At 47.0% G+C, this 21438-nt stretch overlaps 1 protein-coding gene across 1 annotated transcript in view; it reads right to left on the reverse strand.

Annotated features, from left to right (window-relative positions):
* Positions 1–11327, reverse strand: part of SPOCK3 (SPARC (osteonectin), cwcv and kazal like domains proteoglycan 3) — a 1200438-nt gene extending 1189111 nt beyond the window's left edge. Inside the window, exon 1 of the mRNA XM_069243980.1 lies at positions 10993–11327. Coding sequence (XP_069100081.1) covers positions 10993–11196 — 204 coding nt within the window. The 5' untranslated portion in view covers positions 11197–11327. The remainder of the gene's footprint in view (positions 1–10992) is intronic.
* Positions 11328–21438: the final 10111 nt, after the last annotated feature.

Consider the following 21438-nt stretch of genomic DNA (forward strand, 5'->3'; position numbering starts at 1 on the left):
CATGAGAGTTACACTCTGCATCCATCCATGACAGCAAAATGCATGGTTAATTGGTTTAGTCTACGTCAGTCATTGGCACATTGTACTGTGAATGGCAGCATTTTTTTTATTTTATGTATACATCCACCTGAAAATGAATGCACTTCAGAGTCAGAGTTAGTTGACCAGTCCTTTAGTTTTGAATTGTCTCTTTGTGTAGTTTTCCTGTCATTTCTTTGTTTCTCCTAGTTTGGTTTGCTTAAAAGGATAGTGCAACTCTCCAGGCAGAGCTAATGTGCCACTTGCTTGTTGCTCAGTTCATCTACAATGCACCACATCCCATGTGGCTACTTCCTTTAAACCAAAAGACCATTATGTAGTGTTGTTGGCCATAGTGTATCATTGTTTTACTATATCAAGGCGGTCAACACTTTGGTTCTAAATGTGGCGGCCATGTTTTAACTATAAATGAACAAAAGTCTATTTAAAATACATGAGCAAGACAGACAACTGCTGCTATGTTCAATTTCATCATTGCAGGCATGTACCTGTTAAATTTAGAAGAAAGCATATTTTCTTTTTTCTACCTGTATTCTTTTAATTTATAGCCCATATATTCCTGAGTTTGTGTGTGTTTTTGTGGTTCTATCAGAGAGTGAATATAAGAATGTCAGTAGATGGATGAATGAATGAGCATGAGTGCACAAATGAGTGACAGAGTGCATGTTTGCAGAACTATTGAGAGCCTAACCCCATTAATGAGACAAAAGGCACTTTCATTTATGTCAGACTTATTAGCAGTGCCAATATTTGCAATGTAAATTGTCTTGTGTATGTGTCTGTTCCACCACCCTTTAATGTAAGTTTGCTCTTCTTTTGAATTTTGTGGTATGTAGAAGGAATCACTGAATCACTGGTTCTGAAACCCGGGGATAATATTCTATACTTCGATCACACATAGAATAGAGTAAATTTTAAATAGTTTATTTAAATCACAATCTGAACATTTTGAAAATGTAAATCAATCAAAACGTGCTAAGTTATGACATGCTCAGCAATTAGAAAGGTAATGTATTGTTGAACTCTGATAAAATGGATTGTACTCTTTAAATCGAGTACAAGAATATTGTTGCACACATATTATGGACAAAATATTGATGGACAAAATATCAAAATGTAAATTCATAGGTGCAAATATAGCCTAGCAATTCCTTATTCCACAACTATGTATTTTGTTGATATATGTAAGTTAATCAAATCTGTGCATACTTACCTTTAGATAGTTTATTTCTCCCTATTTTGTCCACAATATTAGCATCCTGCAATATGCTGATCTCGATATTTAGAGGCCACAGGTCAAAAGGCTCAAACTATTCTAAAAAGCATGGGATTTATTTAAAAATAATAAACCTCTTTGTAGATTTTGGGGTCTCGATTTACAACACATTCTGTGTATCCGGCTTTAAAAAAGGGACATCTATTAATAAAATGGCCTCACTGAAAGGCCCCACATTTAGATGTGTTAATTCTGCAACTCTGCGCTCCCCAAAGAATACCAGTGGGTTTCATTAACTAAAGGAGGATGAAACGTGGAGAAATGTGGCACAATGGTTAGAGTGGTAGACCCTGATGCAGAGATCTGGCCTGGGACCAGGGTCAATTCCTCCCTTGGCGGGTCTTGGGATCAATTTCCTTAGACCAGATCATTCTCACCTCGGTTCCTAATCTAATTAATGGGTCCCACTCTGGGCAATAGCTTGCTTAATCACCACAACAACGCTTGGATGCCTGGTTTCATCCTGGGGCTGTCCAGGAGTGGGTGCTTCACAGGGAAAAGCCAGGAGGGGTTCCACAGAGGTATGCGTACAGCGCCTTGAGACCCTAACGGGTGAGTAGTGTGCTATACAAGTGCAAAGTTTACAGTTGAAATCACTAGGCATTACAATGTGGATCTTGAGTATCCCCTTGTTGGAAAGTACCATGTTGCCTGGCATGTTACCTCCATTTTTTACTTGTATGTATGTTTGTTTTTGCCTGTGTCACTGGGATCCTGCTAGCCAGGAACCCAGTGCTCGTAAGTTGTGCCCTGTATGTGTTCCCTGTGTGGTGCCTAAATGAGTGAAATAATGTCCACATTATTTCACAGCCATTTTACACTGCACATAAGTATCTTATAAGTCACCTATATGTCTAACCCTCACTTAGTGAAGGTTAGTTGCAAAGTTACTAAGTGTGAGGGCACCCTGGCACTAGCCAAGGTGCCCCCACATTATTCAGGGCAATTTCCCCCGACTTTGTGAGTGCGGGGACACTATTACACACGTGCACTACATATAGGTCAATACCTATGTGTAGCTTCACAATGGTAACTCCGAACATGGCCATGTAACATGTCTAAGATCATGGAAGTGACCCCCCAAGCCAAATCTGGTATTGGGGTGCCAATCCTATGCATCCCCGGGGCTCCAGCATGGACCCCGGGTACTGCCAAACTAGCTCTCTGGGGTTTTCTCTGTAGCTACCGCTGATGCCAACCCTCAGACAGGTTTCTGACCCCCCCCCCCCGGGCCTCAAATGCAAAATGAACAAGCGATGGACGGAATGCTGAACATTGTCAAACATTCACCCCCAGTACAGAGATCTGGGCCTAAACCCATTGTTTTTTTGCTGCCCAGGCCATTCCAGTTTGGACAAAGCAATATGCAAATCAGTCTTGACCCTGTTCCCCATGGGAACAGTCCAGCCCGAACTGCCAGGCCAGGTCTTCCCTGGACTGGAAACAAGAATCTTGGGACTGGTTTCGGGGTTTCACCCTTGATCAGCCAGGCTAGCTTGAATCCAGTGGCATGGGAAGCACGGGACCCACGTCTGGGCATACCCTTCCCACTTAGGGCAACAAATGCAAAAAGAACAAGCGATGGACGGAATGCTGAACATTGTCAAACATTCACCCCCAGTACAGAGATCTGGGCCTAAATCCATCGTTTTTTTGCTGCCCATGCCATTCCAGTTTGGACCCAGCCATATGCAAATCAGTCTTGACCCTGTTCCCCATGGGAACAGTCCAGCCCGAACTGCCAGGCCAGGTCTTCCCTGGACTGGAAACAAGCATCCTGGGACCGGTTTGGGGGTTTCACCTCTTATCAGCCAGGCTAGCTTGAATCCAGTGGCATGGGAAGCATAGGACCCACGTCTGGGCATACCCTTCCCACTTAGGGCAACAAATTCAAAAAGAACAAGTGATGGACGGAATGCTGAACACTGTCAAACATTCACCCCCAGTACAGAGATCTGGGCCTAAATCCATTGTTTTTTTGCTGCCCATGCCATTCCAGTTTGGACCCAGCCATATGCAAATCAGTCTTGACCCTGTTCCCCATGGGAACAGTCCAGCCTGAACTGCCAGGCCAGGTCTTCCCTGGACTGGAAAGAAGCATCCTGGGACAGGTTTTGGGTTTCACCCCTCATCAGCCAGGCTAGCTTGAATCCAGTGGCATGGGAAGCACGGGACCCACATCTGGGCAGCCCAGTCCCAGGAAGGCAGAACAAAGGATTTCCTCTGAGAAAGGGTGTTACACCCTCTCCCTTTGGAAATAGGTGTTAAGGGCCTGAGAGGGGTAGCCTCTCATGGCCTCTGGAAATGCTTTGAAGGGCACAGATGGTGCCCTCCTTGCATAAACCAGTCTACACCAGTTCAGGGATCCCTCAGCTCCTGCTCTGGCGTGAAACTGGACAAAGGAAAGGGGAGTGACCACTCCCCTGTCCATCACCACCCCATGGGTGGTGCCCAGAGCTCCTCCGGTGTATCCCAGACCTCTGTCATCTTGAATGCAGAGGTGTGAGGGTACAATGGAGGCCTCTGAGTGGCCAGTGTGAGCAGGTGATGTCAGAGACCCCTCCTGATAGGCTCTTACCTGGTTAGGTAGCCAATCCTCCTCTGAGGGCTATTTAGGGTCTCTCCTGTGGGTTTCTCTTCAGATAACGAATGCAAGAGGTCACCAGAGTTCCTCTGCACTTCCTTCTTCAACTTCTGCCAAGGATCGACCACTGACTGCTCCAGGATGCCTGCAAAACCGCAACAAAGTAGCAAGAAGACTACCAGCAGCATTGTAGCGCCTAATCCTGCCGGCTTTCTCGACTGTTTCCTGGTGGTGCATGCTCTGAGGGCTGTCTGCCTTCACCCTGCACTGGAAGCCAAGAAGAAATCTACCGTGGGTCGACGGAATCTTCCCCCTGCCAACGCAGGCACCAAACTTCTGCATCACCGGTCCTCTGGGTCCCCTCTCATCTTGACGAGCTTGGTCCCTGGAACACAGGAGCTGGATCCAAGTGACCCAGACAGTCCCGTGGTCCTTCTGTCCAAATGTGGTGGAGGTAAGTCCTTGCCTCCCCACGCCAGACAGTAATCCTGAGTACTGCGTGATCTGCAGCTGCTAGGGCTTCGGTGCACTTTTGCAAGACTTCCTTTGTGCACAGCACATCCCAGGTCCCCAGAACTCCGTCCTGCATTGCCCAACTCGCTGAGTTGACCTCCGACTATGTGGGACCCTCTTTTGTTGTGCTGAGATGACCGCCATGCTCAGATTTCTTGAGCGCCTGTTTAGGTACTTCTGTGGGTGCTGCTTGCTTTTGCATGGGCTCTCTCTATTGCTGAGCACCCCCTGTGTTGCCTCCTTCAAGGGGCGAACTCCTGGTCCTTCCTGGGCCCTGGCAGTACCCAAAACCTTCATCTGTGACTCTTGCAGCTAGCAAGGCTTTCTGCAAGGAAACAACTCTGCATCCTCTAGCATGCAGTGGGACATCTTCTGACCCAAGGAGAAGTTCCTGGCACCTTCCATTGTTGCAGAATCGTTGGCTTCTTCCACCCAGAGGTAGCTGTTTTGCACCTTCATCCGGGGTTTAGTGGGTTTCTGGCCCCCCGTGGACACTTGTGTGACTCTTAGACTTGGTCTCCTTCCTTCGCAGGTCCTCAGGTCCAGGAATCCATCTTCAGTGCTTTGCAGTCAGTTGTTGTCTTTGCAGAATCCCCTATTTCGACTTTACTGTCTTTCTGAGGTAATAGGGTAACTTTACTCCTACTTTTCAGGGTCTTGGGGTGGGGTATCTTGGACACCCTTAGTGTTTTCTTACACTCCTAGCGACCCTCTACACACTACACTAGGCCTGGGGTCCATTCGTGGTTCGCATTCCACTTTTGGAGTATAGGGTTTGTGTTGCCCCTAGGCCTATTTTCTCCTATTACATTCTATTGTGTTCTAAAGTGTTTGCAGTACTGTTCTAAGTGTGTTACTTACCTGCTTTTGGTTTGCGTGTAGTGTATATTATGTGTATTTTACTTACCTCCTAAGGGAGTATATCCTCTGAGATACTTTTGGCATATTGTCACTAAAATAAAGTAGCTTTATTTTTAGTAACTCTGAGTATTGTGTTTCTTATGATATAGTGCTATATGATATAAGTAGTATAGTAGGAGCTTTGCATGTCTCCTAGGTCAGCCTAAGCTGCTCTGCTATAGCTACCTCTATCAGCCTAAGCTGCTAGAACACTACTAATCTACTAATAAGGGATAACTGGACCTGGCACAAGGTGTAAGTACCATCAGGTACCCACTATAAGCCAGGCCAGCCTCCTACACCCCTCAGAAATAAATAATAAACAGCAGAATTTGAAATACTGGACTCAATCCTGAAGATTACTCTTCATTTCACCTAGGGTTTCGCCTGCGGTTCTTTTCAGCAGCACAATCTCTCCACTAAACACAACAGATCTGCTGAGTGACAATGGATCTAGTAAATTCCGAGGAAGCTGTTAACTTTTGTCACTGGCCCAGTCAGACTTAAAGGTGTTGGTTGTTAAATGTTCACATTATGGATTGTTGTTATGAATATTGTTAAAGAAACTCCACTGAGGCAGCTTTGTGAATGGTGACTTTTTGAGCTGTCTGTTTGGATATATGGGTGCTGGTGAAATGGATGAGTCGTGGGCTATTTCCGAAAGCAGTGTAGTTTGGGGTGTCGGGAAAACATGCAAGTCTTCTGTGCTAAACTAAGCAGTTTGACGTTCTGGGGTAAAAGACTCATCTTTGGTTGTGATCTGGTGATCAGCAGTATGAGTGTTGTGTGGTTATCTCAATTATTTTCTCTCAGTAATGTAGGCAGGTGATTTGTGAACTATTTTCGGAAAACTGGTAGTTTGGATGGCTTGTGTTGGTCTCTGGGGAGCCTGATCCTGGTAGCTAATATCATCATTGGGGGTCTGCCTCAGTACTCTGTTGAGAATTAACAAAGTGTGTGGTACTTGAAAGAAGGTGTAAAGTTTTGGAATTCATATTTCATTGCTGAACGGCTTGATCTTTCAGTCTATGATATATTGCTGTTAATATCCCTATGTCATTTGGTGTATTTGAGAGCAGCTTTAGTGTGATGGATCCTTTACCTAGGAGCCAGAGCCGACTTGTTAGCAACCATGAAACACAGAATGTGCCTGCTCATTGCGCTGACACATCTACATCAACCTGCATCTAACAAGCACACACAAAGACAACCGTTCTTCTGGGTGTTTAGAACATCTTAGCTGTGACTGTCCTCTGGAGTTCATGGTTTAGTCAGGGGTCTGATGCATTAGCAAAGTGAAATGACAGCAATGAATGTTTCCCATGTCAAGGTTGCAGACATCAGTGTTTATGATAGAAGTTTGACAGATGTGCATCATTTATAAGGAATGTCTAGAGACCATTTGAGTCAATGTGGAGAATGACACGTGAAGCACAGACTGGAAGCCTTGCCCCGGATGTTGAAAAGGCTCTTGTTGTATTATTCCTATGAGAGGCGTGGGCGTGGTGAGAGTGGTGCCTGTGTGGAATAGAGGGGTCGGCATGGGCAAGGGTATTGCCCTTTGTTTACTTTAGCGGCCAAGGCAATTTCGCGAAGGGAACCCCTTCAGCCCTGCGACTTTCAATTCGTCAATCGCACATTTTGCAAGTCCCTGTATTGTGTGGTCAGTTAAAGAACTCATTCAACTGCAGAGTATACCTTCAAATGCGTCAAATGAACTATAGAAGATAAATACATCAGATATGCACGCACGGGATTTAACAACAGATTTCAAGCTCATTTCAAAGCATGAGTACGCAAATAATGTGTAACAGACTACGTAGTCTCACTGTCAGTGAAGTGTTGAGGTCGTCCCGTCAGGGTTTTAAAGTCAGAGACAAACAAGCGGGTAGGCATAGCGCGTGTGCGACTGAACACGTCATCTTTGCACAAAATGCACACTTGCACCTGGACAAACACCTCACTGAATTCTAAAAGTCGTCATTAGAGAAGAGGGGCATTCCATGCACGAGGGTTGTGGTCACTGTGGCGCGGACTGAGAGTACGGCTCAAGGTGACTCGGGGTAGCCGGGAAGAAGGGCTGGTGAGCCTGAGAAGCATGCTCTGGTCCGGCTGACAGGCATGCAGAAACCTGAAGGGGAGTCCAGCCTGTAGTGTCAATGAGGCAGGGTCGTGCAGGCCAGGGGGTAATAACGAAGAACTATAATGGCAGAGTAGAAAAGAGCGAGGGTAGGGATTGGACGACCGGTGCCGCATAAAGTTTCAGAACTCTGCAAATGCCTAAAATGAAAAGAAAATTAAGGTACGGGCGTGAACTCTAGTTATATTGATTTCTGTTTTAAAACATATTACATTATCTAACCCTTGCGGTAATGTACACGAGGTTCATAAACATACAGATGTGACGTCCGTGTCGTGCAGATGCTAAAACATTGCGATTTCCAGTGTAATGTGCTACATACAACGAGTTTGTTCGAATGCTTGACATCTTTCTCATCGACGACTGGTTCATGCTGATACTAACTCTTTTAACTTTGGCTCTGTAAACAAACTGTTATGAAAGCTATAAACTGCCAACTTTCCTCAAAACTGGGATTGCGCGCAGTTGTAGTTTGAAGTTCATGGCCCTGTGATCAGCCCCAATGCAAGAGGAACGTCACATAAATGTTACATAACATAACGTTGCAACAACCGACCACATTCATCAATTTTCTCGAACTCGAGAGAATAAAACAAGGATTGGGAGTTCGAGATTGGATGGAACCTAGGCTTGAAAACTGCATTATAATTTCTGTGGTAGACATTCGCGGAGCGCCCTTGTCGGTAGCCAGTGAAGCCTCCCAGAGTGCACGCTTCCCTATCCTGTAGTAGGTCTAGCTGCCTCCCTCACCCCAAAGGTCCGTTTTACTCAATGTTCGCCTCTTTCGGGCAGTGCTGGTTAAGGCACTACACCCCCGACCATAACTTCCTAATTGCCAACCATAAAGTTCCTCCCAAGTTCTCAACAGAGAGTAGGCATGGTGAGTACCTCCAACTAACGAGAGCATCACTCTGCTTAGTTCAGACTAGAGGTAAGCAGGGTCACTGGTATCATGCGATTCTGGGGCCGTGGCATTTTCCGCATAATTATGGATTTGCCTTATTTGCCACATAATCCATCTTTGCTGCATATCCTGCAAATTTTAGGTGAAAATCTCTTTCTAGCTCAAAGAGATCAAAAGTTACTAAATATTTAGCGACGTGACCTCCCGCACAGTAAACGGTCCTTTCTAAATGTAGACCAGACATCTTCCCTTTGCTGATTGCTGTATTTGGTTGTTAAATGGGTACTAATTACGTGAAATCTTTGCTCATACAATGTTACCATCTGTAAATTGTGCAAAATAACGAAGTAATACTATCACAACATGTGTGGCATTACGGCCCATAATTTGGCTTTTCTTGACACATAGTTTGGTAACCCTGACGCATAATTCTAGTGACACTAGAGATTGGCAAAGGATGGTGAAGTACTGAGGGCGGGACTTGCTTATCCTTCTATCCACAGGCACGGCCACTCCCCGCACATCAAGAAACTTCTGCTACCTCCGCGAATAGCCGAGCCTCAATATTTTAACCTAGCAGGGCATGTTGTTGTGCAGTGGTGCTGACGCAGTACACTGAGCTCACGTTTCAAATAATAATAATATTAAGTACATCTTGGGCACATACGTCTCTTTCCTGTCTGGTGAAACATTCTGGTACATGGTAGCAACCGGCACTGCTGCCTAACAGACCCCCTCTGATAGCTATGATATCGTGAAATCTGGATGTGCCGCTCATAAAATATTTAAGAAGACAGGCTGGCTGCCTGTTTCGCTCTGCAGTCCTCCCGCAGCTGCTGTGGTTACAGTACGTGCCCCGAGCAGGATCTCGAGGACAGCTTCCGTTGCAAAACCCACGCGCAGAATATTTTCCCTGAAGTGGCTAAAGAAATGTTCATCGAGGGCTGCTGCGCGCGACGATAACAGCTGAAAATGAGTGAATATATGGAAGTGTCTGCTCGAAGTACAGTGTTTGAAACAATACTCGAATAAGATCTAGGAAAACAACTCATTTAATTTCCCACTTCCCTGTGAACATCATGATTTAGGTATGCAGGTAAACACTGAAGCCAATTCTCACCTTTCCCGCTATACGGTATTAGCTGCGCTACAGTCTTTGAGGAACACTTGACACCTGAGACCCCTGTGCGGAATCCCTTGAGCCCGATAACCCCTCTCATTCAGTGCGAACCGGAGGCTTTCAGGCTCCTCAGTCTTGGCGTCTGCCTGTCGCTCGAGAGACTGCGCAGGCTCACACATTAGGGGCACTGTCACATCAGGGAATCAGTCATATTAGGGGGACCTCTTGCCTTATGTATGGAAACCTCACTTTAAGGATTCCACTCACTCTGAAGGATCACTTGCATTAAAGAATGGTTCACACAGCGGATCTCCTTCAGTAGTGGGCCCCTCAACTGCGTAGAACTTTAAAGGTGTCTCTCACATTCTGGATCTCTCGCGTTATTTTTTTCCCAAAGGAGGTCCATCAAATGGCAGATCTCTCACATTAGAACGCACACATTAAGTGTATCTTTTTCAGTAAGTGATCGTTCAAGTTAAAGGATATGTCGTTAATGAGGATCTCTGACAATAGTAAATCTCTCACTTTAAGGGAACTCTCACATTTGCAGATCCTTTATATTAGAGGATTTTCGTTCTAAGTGATGCATCACATAATGAGATCTTACTTTCAGAACGCCCATGCATCGGGGGCCATCCACAGTAGAGGACCCCCACATCAGGGGATCCTACACCTTGGTAAGTCTCGCACATTAGAATATCCCACACTTTGGTGACTCTCGCACATTAAGAGAACGTCCATGTTGAAGTGCATGTCAATTTAGGAGACTCCTCTTTCAGAAAGCTGTATTAGTAGGTATCTCAAATTAGATGTGCCATATATCAGGGTGTCTCTCACAATAGACTGTCTTCTATGTTAACAGGTATCTCACAGCAAGGAGCGTTCACATTGGGGAGTCTCTCACATTACGGAGAGAGACTGGAGAGGCACACAGCTGCAGTAAAGGACCTATAGAGGCTTACACCCGTACACCCGTACACCCCTGTGCAAGTGTTCACCTCCCAAGGCCATATGTATTCTTACACATCCACAGCTACACGAATGCCCGCGCTCCTCTCAGTGACAGCTCAGGACAGCGCCGCTGTCTAAGATTCTTTGCCAACCCTCGGCAGGAGGCCGCCTACTGTCCCAGGCGCTGCCCCATGAGCTGTAAAGGCAGAACATAAAGATGCGATCGTCTATGAATCTGAGAATGAAGTGACAGACCTACACTCAAGTGTCCGTAAAATACAAACTGAATGCATATTTCAGTGTTGCTCTGAAGCTCGCGCTGCCCCGTATGGTTCTATGCTCTGCGCAGACGCACCTTTAAATAAGATGCTGCACCATGTCTAGCGAGACAGAGCGCACCTTAGTCTGAAAGTTGTAGGGGACATCGGCATGAAATGCAGCGAGATGGTGTCCGAGTACTTACATATACCCTCCCCACCTCCTAACGCAAGAATATTCCACAGTGTAGCGCATGGTCTACAACAGCCTAGCCGCTAGGCAGTACCTGTCACAGAGAAGCACTTACATCTCGGAATTTGTTCCATTGCCCAGCCTCCTTGTCATACTGTGAGACGGTGGTCAGCCACTGCTTGTCATCCAGGAAGTTGCCCGCAGCGCCACTGTCCGCCCTGGCGCTGCCCCCAGCCGCCGCCGCCGCCGGGCTGCAGTGGGCGAGCGCTGCACACAGGAGTACCGCTCCCGCTGTTCCCATACCGAAGACCCGCAGCATCCTAGAACACTGCCCGCGGCCGTCCGTCCCTCGGGCTCAGCGAGCAGGATTGGCTGTGCTGGAGAGAGCGCCGGATGTCCTCCTGCTCCAGCCGGTGATCCTCACACTGCGCAGCTATCTGGAGCCGCCGCTGTCTGCAGGCACGTCCAGGGTTGTGCGAGTGCGGCCGGCGAGTGCTGCCTCCTCACCCACCCCTTCTCCCTCCCTCCCTTCCCGCAGTGCCTCCCTCCTCTCCTCGCAGGTCTTCAAGGCGGAGAAGGGGCCCCGCTGGTAGTGGAAAAGGGAACAATGGGCGTGGGGTGGAGATGTACGTGTTGGGCGCCTCAGGAAAAGGAGAGCCTTGAAGGACGGTCTCGGTCACCTGCTATCACTTCCCACTAGACTCGGACTCCTCAGTAAGGGTGGATGTGGAAATGCCTGCCGTCTACATAATTCGCTGATGTATTTTGCAGCCGTCCTCGTATTTTACTGAGTACTAGCAGAACATATTGACTCTCACCTGTGTGGTCTCGAGTAGCGGTGTCTTTTATGTATGTAAGTTCCCTGATCCACTGAACCAATCGGTGTCCCACCTCCCGTGGCACACACGCAGCGACCACCTGTGACTCCAAGGGTCAATACCCGTCCCTGTAGCCCCTTGCGAGGCTTGGTCTCACAAGGTGGCATGAGGTAGTGCTTCATGTTGTTAGGTTGTTGGATTAATGTCACAATTAACTGACAGGGTTTCATGCTGTTAAGTTGTTGGATAAATGAAGCAATTCACTGACAGGATAGTAGTGCTATATCAAGAATTTCTTAAATAGGTAGTCAGTACTTGAATGGGCATCTCAATAAACCACTCCTGAATGATATGCTAAAAAAAATGCTAACACTAATGCCCTGATTATGAGTTAAGACAGTGGTGAATTACAAGTATGAAGTACTTCCAATCAAAAGCTGATAGTAAAAAATCCTGAAAGTTTAGGGAATGAAAGAAAAGATGTAAAACATGCAAAAAAACAAGACCATCACAATAATGAAAAAAAAAAAAACAGTACCTGCACTATGTGAGCTGAAAAAATGCAATCTCACCCACACCTGTACACAGGGCTAGACCTACATAAACATCTATGGACAGGTCAAACTCTCACAGGTTGATTGCAGCAGCTCAATCTTCCATTCTGCAGTACACTACAATGGATGCAGTATTTGTAGGTCACCATACCATGCAATGCCAGGTCTATGTTATGCAACACAAACCATCCAGGATGAGGATGGAAATTATGGCACTAATCAAATGGTACAGCAACTCAGGACAAGAGCCAGGTTTGACAGAGCAAGGCTAGAAACCATAAACATTTATGGTAGAAACCCACCTTGGACTAATTTGGGTCCAGGGTGTGAAAAGCCCAATGATGACGCATGCCACCTCTAGATGTGGGTGAGGGGACTGCTCTTCCCAGAGATATCTCTCTATGTGAAATAACAATTATCTTTTTGAGATAATTGATAAACATTGATGATGGGAGGATAAGGGTATGATATTCTTCACCTCTCACCCTTTTGTGTGTTAGATAAGAAGCAACACCAGTCATACTGTGGTAACACATCATCCATAAGGTTTTGGGCAGACAAACCAACCCTTCGTCATCAAGATCACAACACACTATGATTGTTGTAGTCCAGTCTCAATACCCATCAGCAGTACCCTTAGAGAGTTATTAGCCTCTATGACATCACATAGATAGATCAATGTGAATATGCATAACAAATCAAATCGGTCATTCTTCACAATGATGATGATTCTCAGCTAAGCCAACTTTTTAACAACCATATCTACTTACATTCTAATTCTCATTTCTCTTACTTAAGATTCGCCTAACTTCGAGACCTTCTTTCATGTCTTCCACTCCAGATGTATTGAGAACTGCATTTCACAGCTTGAGGTACAGCTGAGGTAAGGAACCACCACCAATTGTCATGTTTTAGTGCTTGTGCTTGGCAGCAAACTTAAATAACTAGATTTTACAGGTTTAGAACCTGACTTTATTGTTATCAAGTTCATGTGGGCATGTTGATTCAGTATTTGTTTTGTCTCTTATCTCCTTCCATAGGCATATTTGTGTTTGTTTGTGGTGGCATCTTCAGCATGAGGTGACACATTAGAAAGTGATGGTGTCTTTCCACATTCTTGGCCAGGGCCTAGAGCTCAGGATCCGTAAACTTGCACTACCTTTCTCTGCCTGGTTGGATGTTGGAAGAGTCTGGCAGGTTTCTGCTTGTGGTAATTGAGTGATATCAGAGGATGGCACTGGGTTCTGTTCTTCTTGTCTCCAGGTGCTTTATCCTCACAAAATGAATGCCATTAAACTGCCACATAGGAATACGTTGTTGTACTTTTGGGATTCATATGAGACTTACTCTATTTTTCATGACTCTGTTAAGGGGTTTTAAAACACTTTTCAAATGTTTAATGGAGGGGTCTGATCCTACAGACGTTTTGGGTAACAAGGAACTCTTGCAAATTTTTTGTTTGACACTACCTATGACTCTTTGTGATCATCTGAAACTTCTGTAGGAGCAGTAATAACAGGAACATGTCATATGTGGCTAATGCCTCTGTAGCTTGATGCAGGGCAAAAAAAAAAATCACCTTCTCTTTTCTAAAGAAAATATTTGTATCAGAATTGAATGAACTACCTTAAAAAAAACTGCAGAGGAAAAAATGATGCTGCATCCCTTCAAAACCCCTTTTAAGAAACATTGGGGGTCATTCCGACCCTGGCGGTCCAAGACCGCCAGGGCCGGGGACCATGGAAGCACCGCCAACAGGCTGGCGGTGCTTCCCAGCCCATTCTGACCGATACGGCGGTAAAGCCGCGGTCAGAAAAGGGGATCCGGCGGTTTTCCGCCGGATTTCCCCTGCATGGGCTGAATCTCCATGGCGGTGCTGCAAGCAGCGCCGCCATGGAGATTCCGACCCCCTTCCCGGCATCCTGTTTCTGGCGGTTTTTACCGCCAGGAACAGGATGGCGGGAACGGGTGTCATGGGGCCCCTGGGGGCCCCTGCACTGCCCATGCCACTGGCATGGGCAGTCCAGGGGCCCCCTAACAGGGCCCCATAAAGATTTTCACTGTCTGCTTAGCAGACAGTGAAAATCACGACGGGTGCAACTGCACCCGTCGCACCCCTGCAACTCCGCCGGCTCCATTCGGATCCGGCTTCCTTGTTGCAGGGCCTTTCCCGCTGGGCCGGCGGGCGCTCTTTTGGCGGTCGCCCAGTGTGAAAGCCAGAATGGCATCCGCGGTCTTCTGACCGCGGAGCGGCCATTTGGCGGTTCCCGCCAGGCGGGCGGCTCCCGCCGCCCGCCATGGTCAGAATGACCCTCATTGTATTGAAATAAAATAACGACTGTGCTTGTGGTACAGGAGGTGTGTAAACCATTTGAAAACCTGGCACATGGCTGGGGGATTTGCTTGCTAAGAAATACCAGCACCAACAACCTCAAAAGCAGCCTCCAAAGGCTGATTGCCCAGAAATGATAGTCAGGCACAAGACAGCAAAGTTCTTAAACATTTGGAAAAGGCAAAGAAAAGATCCTTGCATCAACTCCACAATTTAAAGAAACTAGTTTATAGGGCTAAAAGAGCTACCTCCAAATGTTTTTAGAGACACTCTTCTTCCAAGTTCAGAGTTAAAGAAAGAACGCCTGCTGAAAAGAATCATAGATCTTCTGAAGAATTGTCTTCTAAAGAATTGTCTTTAGTTTTGTAAAGAGCACTTAAAATTTACCATGTTATGTCAAATGACTTTAATGACACAGAATGCCTTTTTGTTTTTCAGTGTTCCGGGTAACAAAGTTAAGAAACCATCTACATTAACACTCAGAAGATAAGTACCACAGTCCAAATCAAGCTTTAATTTCTGTGGGAGCACATATTGATAGTAACATTCAATGAAGGACTGCAACAGCAGTTGCTGATTCTAGGGACAGAGGCATGTAATCTGCGCCCATTAGAAATTTTCCACAGCAGCAACATGGTTGAATATTAATACTTACATAACCATTATTGCTTAGATTAAAGTGAACAGTTAATGTTTTTGGTTCTGACGATCTGAAAACTTGTTATGAAGTAAATAACATCTAAATGCTAAAAAAGAATAATAAATCAGCAAATATCGCCTGAAACATAACTCTGGGCCTGATTTAGAACTCAATGAACAGGTTACTCCATCTGTTACACTTGGCATGATTCGCATGATTCACATGATCTTCCCTAACTTTTTGCCTCTACTTCCCAGGTTGCTTCTGTGTGCTGGACTCTGTTTTTGCTGTTTTGTTTGCCCTGGGCACTTTACCACTGCTGATCAGTGCTAAAGTGTATGTGTTCCCTGTATAAATGACATGTTCATTAGCTTATCCATGATTGGCATATTTGATTTACTAGTAAGTCCCTAATAAAGTCACTAGAAGTGCCCAGGGCCTGTAAATCAAATGCTACTAGTGGACCTGCAGCACTGGTTATGCCACCCACTTTAGTAGCCCTGTCAACATGGCTCAGACCTGCCACTGCAGTGTCTGTGAGTGCAGTTTTAAACTTCCAATTCGACTTGGCAAGTGTACCTACTTGCCAGGCGTAAACATTCCCTTTTTATACATGTAAGGCACCCCTAAGGTAGGCCCTAGGTAGCCCATGGGCAGGGTGCAGCGTATGTTAAATGTGGGATATGCACTTATGTGTTTTACATGTTCTGTCAGTGAAATACTGCCAAATTCAAATTTTCATTGTTGCAAGGCCTAGCTCTCTTATAGGTTAACATGGGGACTGCCTTTAAATGTTTTTAAAGTGCAGATTCCCTTTGGGAGCAGATAGACATGTAGAGTTTGGGGTCCCTGAACTCACAATTTAAAAATACATCTTTTAGTGAAGTTGTTTTTACGATTGTGTTTTTGAAAATGGCACTTTTAGAAAGTATCAATTTTCTTGCTTAAACCATTGTGTGACTCTGCCTGTTTGTAGATTACCTTGTCTGGGTCAGTTTGACAGTTGGGCTGTTTGCACCTCTCCTCTAGACAGTGGCACAAAGGGAGCTGGGGTGTAGCCTGCATATCCTGATGGCCCATCTGGGCTGAGGGGAGAGGAGGAGTGGTCACTTACACGTGAAAGGGCTGTACCTGCCCTCACAAAATGCAGTCTCCAACCCCATCATGTGTGTCTAGGGTCTGGATTGGGCCAGGCAGGATCTTGAAAACAACAGAGAGTTCTCTTTGAAGTAGGCCTACTTCAAAGGCAGAAAGGGGTATGAGAAGAGCACCCAAAACACCTGAAAATCAGATTACTTCTAGAACCAAGAGGAGCCTCTGCCCGGGAGAAGAGCTGGAGGAGCTGGAGCAGGAGTACTGCCTTTTTGCCAGTGACTGTGCTTTGCTGAGTTGGCCTGCAGTAGCTGCTTCTACCTGGGAGAGGACAAAGACTGACTTTTGTGTGACTTCCAACTGGTGAAGAATCTCCAAGGGCTTGATTTGAGCTTGCCTCCTGTTGTTGAAGTTTGAGGAACAATAAAGACTTCTCTCTGCCAGCACTTGGGCTTTCTGCTGAGAGTCCTGCCTGCCAAGTGGTGCCCTAACCTGTCTTTGGGCCCTTGAAAGGTGCAGCTGGTGGAAAAGGACAGAAATCCACGCAAAGACTACCGTGCAGGGAAAGTTTTGGCACACCACCTGCCTCGCAGCTGCTAAACGACACGCCGCGGCCTTGCGGCTAAAATCCACCTGCACTGCGAGTGGGCAATCAACGCAATGTGGCTGGAGAAGTGATGCACAACACCCGCAGCGTTGCTGTTAATGACGCAAGCCCTGACGCAGCACAGTTACTTGACACTGTGCGACCAGATTTCAAAGCAACATCTCTGGGCACGGAAAATCAACACAGCGCCTGCACGGACCTGAGGTGCTGGTCCGGGTTCGAGGAATCGCTCTCTTGTGGGAGAGAGAAATGACACACGCCGACCTGACCAGAGAAGGAACAACGCATGGTCTTACTTGCAAGTGAGAATTCAACGCATCACTGGCCTTTTCCGATGCACACTCACCCACGTGGCTTTATTTTGACGCTAGCCAGGTACTTTTGTGCAATAACAGCGTTCTAACAGTTTTCTAACAGATTTATGACTGTTTTTTTTTTTTAAGTTCATAACTTGACTTGTGTATGTCAGATTTTTATATTTTTGGTCTTGTTTTGTTTAGATAAATATTACCTATGTTTCTAAACATGTTTTGTGTCATTTTGTAGTGGGTTCACAGGGCCACTGTGTGTGTTGGTACAAATACTTTACACCTTGCTGCTGAAGTTAAGCCTGCCTGCTCCTGCCAAGCTACCAAGGGAGTGAGCAAGGGTTAACTGATGGTATTTATCCTTTACCCTGACTAGAGTGAAGGTGCTTGCTTGGACATGGGGTAACCTGACTTCCAACCAAAGACCCCATTTCTAACACTGGTGATCAGTAGTTGGGATTGGACTTGAATTTGTACTTGACATACAGTGATTAAGTGTACACTACTGTTTTTAGTGCAGACCATTACATGACCACATACTACTTGTCTTTGTGATTTTTGTTTTTTTCTCTTTTTTGGATTTTTCCTCTACTTCCATTTGGTGGTAATCGTTTATTGACGTTTGAACTTCATTTGGGAACTCATTTTTCTGCCTTTGGAAATTTGCACTTTTAGCTTTTTGTAAAGAAATGGCTCCCTGTTGCAGTTACCCCCCACTTTTTGCCTGATACTGATGCTGACTTGACTGAGAAGTGTGCTGGGACCCTGCTAATCAGGCCCCAGCACCAGTGTTCTTTCACCTAAAATGTACTGTTGTCTCCACAATTGGCACAACCCTGGCACCCAGGTAAGTCCCTTGTAACTGGTACCCCTGGTACCAAGGGCCCTGATGCCAGGGAAGGTCTCTAAGGGCTGCAGCATGTCTTATGCCACCCTAGGGACCCCTCACTCAGCACAGACACACTGCTTGCCAGCTTGTGTGTGCTGGTGATGAGCAAATGACCAATCGACATGGCACTCCCCTCAGGGTGCCATGCCAACCTCACCCTGCCTATGGCATAGGTAAGTCCCCCCTCTAGCAGGCCTTACAGCCCTAAGGCAGGGTGCACTATACCGTAGGTGAGGGCATAGGTGCATGAGCACTATGCCCCTACAGTGTCTAAGCAAAACCTTAGACATTGTAAGTGCAGGGTAGCCATAAGAGTATATGGTCTGGGAGTCTGTCAAAAACGAACTCCACAGCTCCATAATGGCTACACTGAATACTGGGAAGTTTAGTATCAAACGTCTCAGAATAATAAACCCACACTGATGCCAGTGTTGGATTTATTAAAAAATGCACACAGAGGGCATCTTAGAGATACCCCCTGTATTTTACCCAATTGTTCAGTGCAGGACTGACTGGTCTGAACCAGCCTGCTGCTGAGAGACGAGTTTCTGACCCCATGTGGTGAGGGCCTTTGTGGTCTCTGAGGACAGAAACAAAAGCCTGCTCTGGGTGGAGGTGCTTCACTCCTCCCCCTGCAGGAACTGTAACACCTAGCAGTGAGCCTCAAAGGCTCAGGCTTTGTGTTACAATGCCCCAGGGCACTCCAGCTAGTGGAGATGCCCGCCCCCTGGACACAGCCCTCACTTTTGGCTGCAAGTCTAGGAGAGATAATGAGAAAAACAAGGAGGAGTCACTGGCCAGTCAGGACAGCCCCTAAGGTGTCCTGAGCTGAGGTGACTCTGACTTTTAGAAATCCTCCATCTTGCAGATGGAGGATTCCCCCAATAGGATTAGGGATGTGCCCCCCTCCCCTCAGGGAGGAGGCACAAAGAGGGTGTAGCCACCCTCAATGACAGTAGCCATTGGCTACTGCCATCCCAGACCTAAACACACCCCTAAATTCAGTATTTAGTGGCTCCCCAGAACCTACGAAACTAGATTCCTGAAACCTAAGAAGAAGAAGACTGCTGAGCGGAAAAATCCTGCAGAGAAGACGGAGACACCAACTGCTTTGGCCCCAGCTCTACCGGCCTGTCTCCCCACTTCTAAAGACACTGCTCCAGCGACGCTTTCCACAGTGACCAGCGACCTCTGAAGCCTCAGAGGACTGCCCTGCATCTAGAAGGACCAAGTACTCCAGAGGACAGCGGCTCTGTTCACCAAAGACTGCAACTTTGCAACAAAGAAGCAACTTTGAAACAACACGCGTTTCCCGCCGGAAGCGTGAGACTTGGCACTCTGCACCCGACGCCCCCGGCTCGGCTTGTGGAGAACAAACACTTCAGGGAGGACTCCCTGGTGACTGCGAGACCGTGAGTAGCCAGAGTTCCCCCCCCCTGGGCCCCCACAGCGACGTCTGCAGAGGGAATCCAGAGGCTCCCCCTGACCGCGACTGCCTGCTTCTAAGAACCCGACGCCTGGTAGGGACACTGCACCCGCAGCCCCCAGGATCTGAAGGATCCAACTTCCAGTGCAGGAGCGACCCCCAGGTGACCCTCTCCCTTGCCCAGGTGGTGGCTACCCCGAGGAGCCCCCCCCTGGCCTGCCTGCATCGCTGAAGAGACCCCTTTGTCTCCCATTGATTCCTATTACAATGCCAACGCTTGCACACTGCACCCGGCCGCCCCCGTGCCGCTGAGGGTGTACTTTCTGCGTGGACTTGTGTCCCCCCCCGGTGCCCTACAAAACCCCCCTGGTCTGCCCTCCAAAGACGCGGGTACTTACCTGCTGGCAGACTGGAACCGGGGCACCCCCTTCTCCTTTGAAGCCTATGCGTTTTGGGCACCACTTTGACCTCTGCACTTGACCGGCCATGAGCTGCTGGTTTGGTAACTTTGGAGTTGCTCTGAACCCCCAACGGTGGGCTACCTTGGACCCAAACTTGAACCCCGTAGGTGGTTTACTTACCTGCAAAAACTAACAAACTCTTACTCCCCCCAGGAACTGTGAAAATTGCACTGTGTCTAGTTTTAAAATAGCTATATGTCATTTATGTGAAAACTGTATATGCTATTTTGCTAATTCAAAGTTCCTAAAGTACCTACCTGCAATACCTTTCATTTGAAGTATTACATGTAAATCTTGAACCTGTGGTTCTTAAAATAAACTAAGAAAATATATTTTTCTATACAAAAACCTATTGGCCTGGAATTGTCTTTCTGTGTGTGTTCCTCATTTATTGCCTGAGTGTGTAAAACAAATGCTTAACACTACTCCTTTGATAAGCCTACTGCTCGACCACACTACCACAAAATAGAGCATTAGAATTATCTCTTTTTGCCACTATCTTACCTCTAAGGGGAACCTTTGGACGCTGTGCATACTATTCCTTACTTTGAAATAATGCATACAGAGCCAACTTCCTACATTGGTGGATCAGCGGTGGGGTACAAGACTTTGCATTTGCTGGACTACTCAGCCAATACCTGATCACATGACTAAATTCCAATTTTTTTTATTAGAAACTGATTTTTGAAATTTGAGCTATTTTTCAAATTTTTTAAAAGTCCTGCTAGGGCCTTGTGTTAGTCCCTGTTAGCATTTCTTTTAGAGTTTAAAAGTGATGTAAAGGTTTGAATTAAGTTCTAGAGATAGTTTTAGATTCTTAAAAAGTATTCCAACTTTTAGAAACATAGGGGGTCATTATGACCCTGGCGGGCGGCGGAGGCCGCCCGCCAGGATGCCGCCCTCCATTATTCCGCTCCGCGGTCAGAAGACCGCGGAGGGTATTATGAGTTTTTCCCTGGGCTGGCGGGCGGTCTCCAAAAGACCGCCCGCCAGCCCAGGGAAAAACTCCCTTCCCATGAGGATGCCGGCTCGTAATCGAGCCGGCGGAGTGGGAAGGTGCGACGGGTGCTACTGCACCCGTCGCGTATTTCACTGTCTGCTACGCAGACAGTGAAATACTAGCGGGGCCCTCTTACGGGGGCCCCTGCAGTGCCCATGCCATGCCCCACGACAATCCCTACCGCCATCCTGTTCCTGGCGGGCGAGCCGCCATGAACAGGATGGCGGTAGGGATTGTCAGAATCCCCTCGGCGGCGCAGCGAGCTGCACCGCCTTGGAGGATTCTAAGGGGCAGTGGAAAACCGGCGGGAGACCGCCGGTTTTCCCGTTCTGACCGCGGCCAAAGCGCCGCGGTCAGAATGACCAAGGGAGCACCGCCGGCCTGTCAGCGGTGCTCCCGCCCCCGTTGGCCCTGGCGGTAGAGAACCGCCAGGG

Source organism: Pleurodeles waltl, chromosome 1_2 (assembly GCF_031143425.1).
Source record: "Pleurodeles waltl isolate 20211129_DDA chromosome 1_2, aPleWal1.hap1.20221129, whole genome shotgun sequence".
Lineage (NCBI taxonomy): Eukaryota > Metazoa > Chordata > Amphibia > Caudata > Salamandridae > Pleurodeles > Pleurodeles waltl.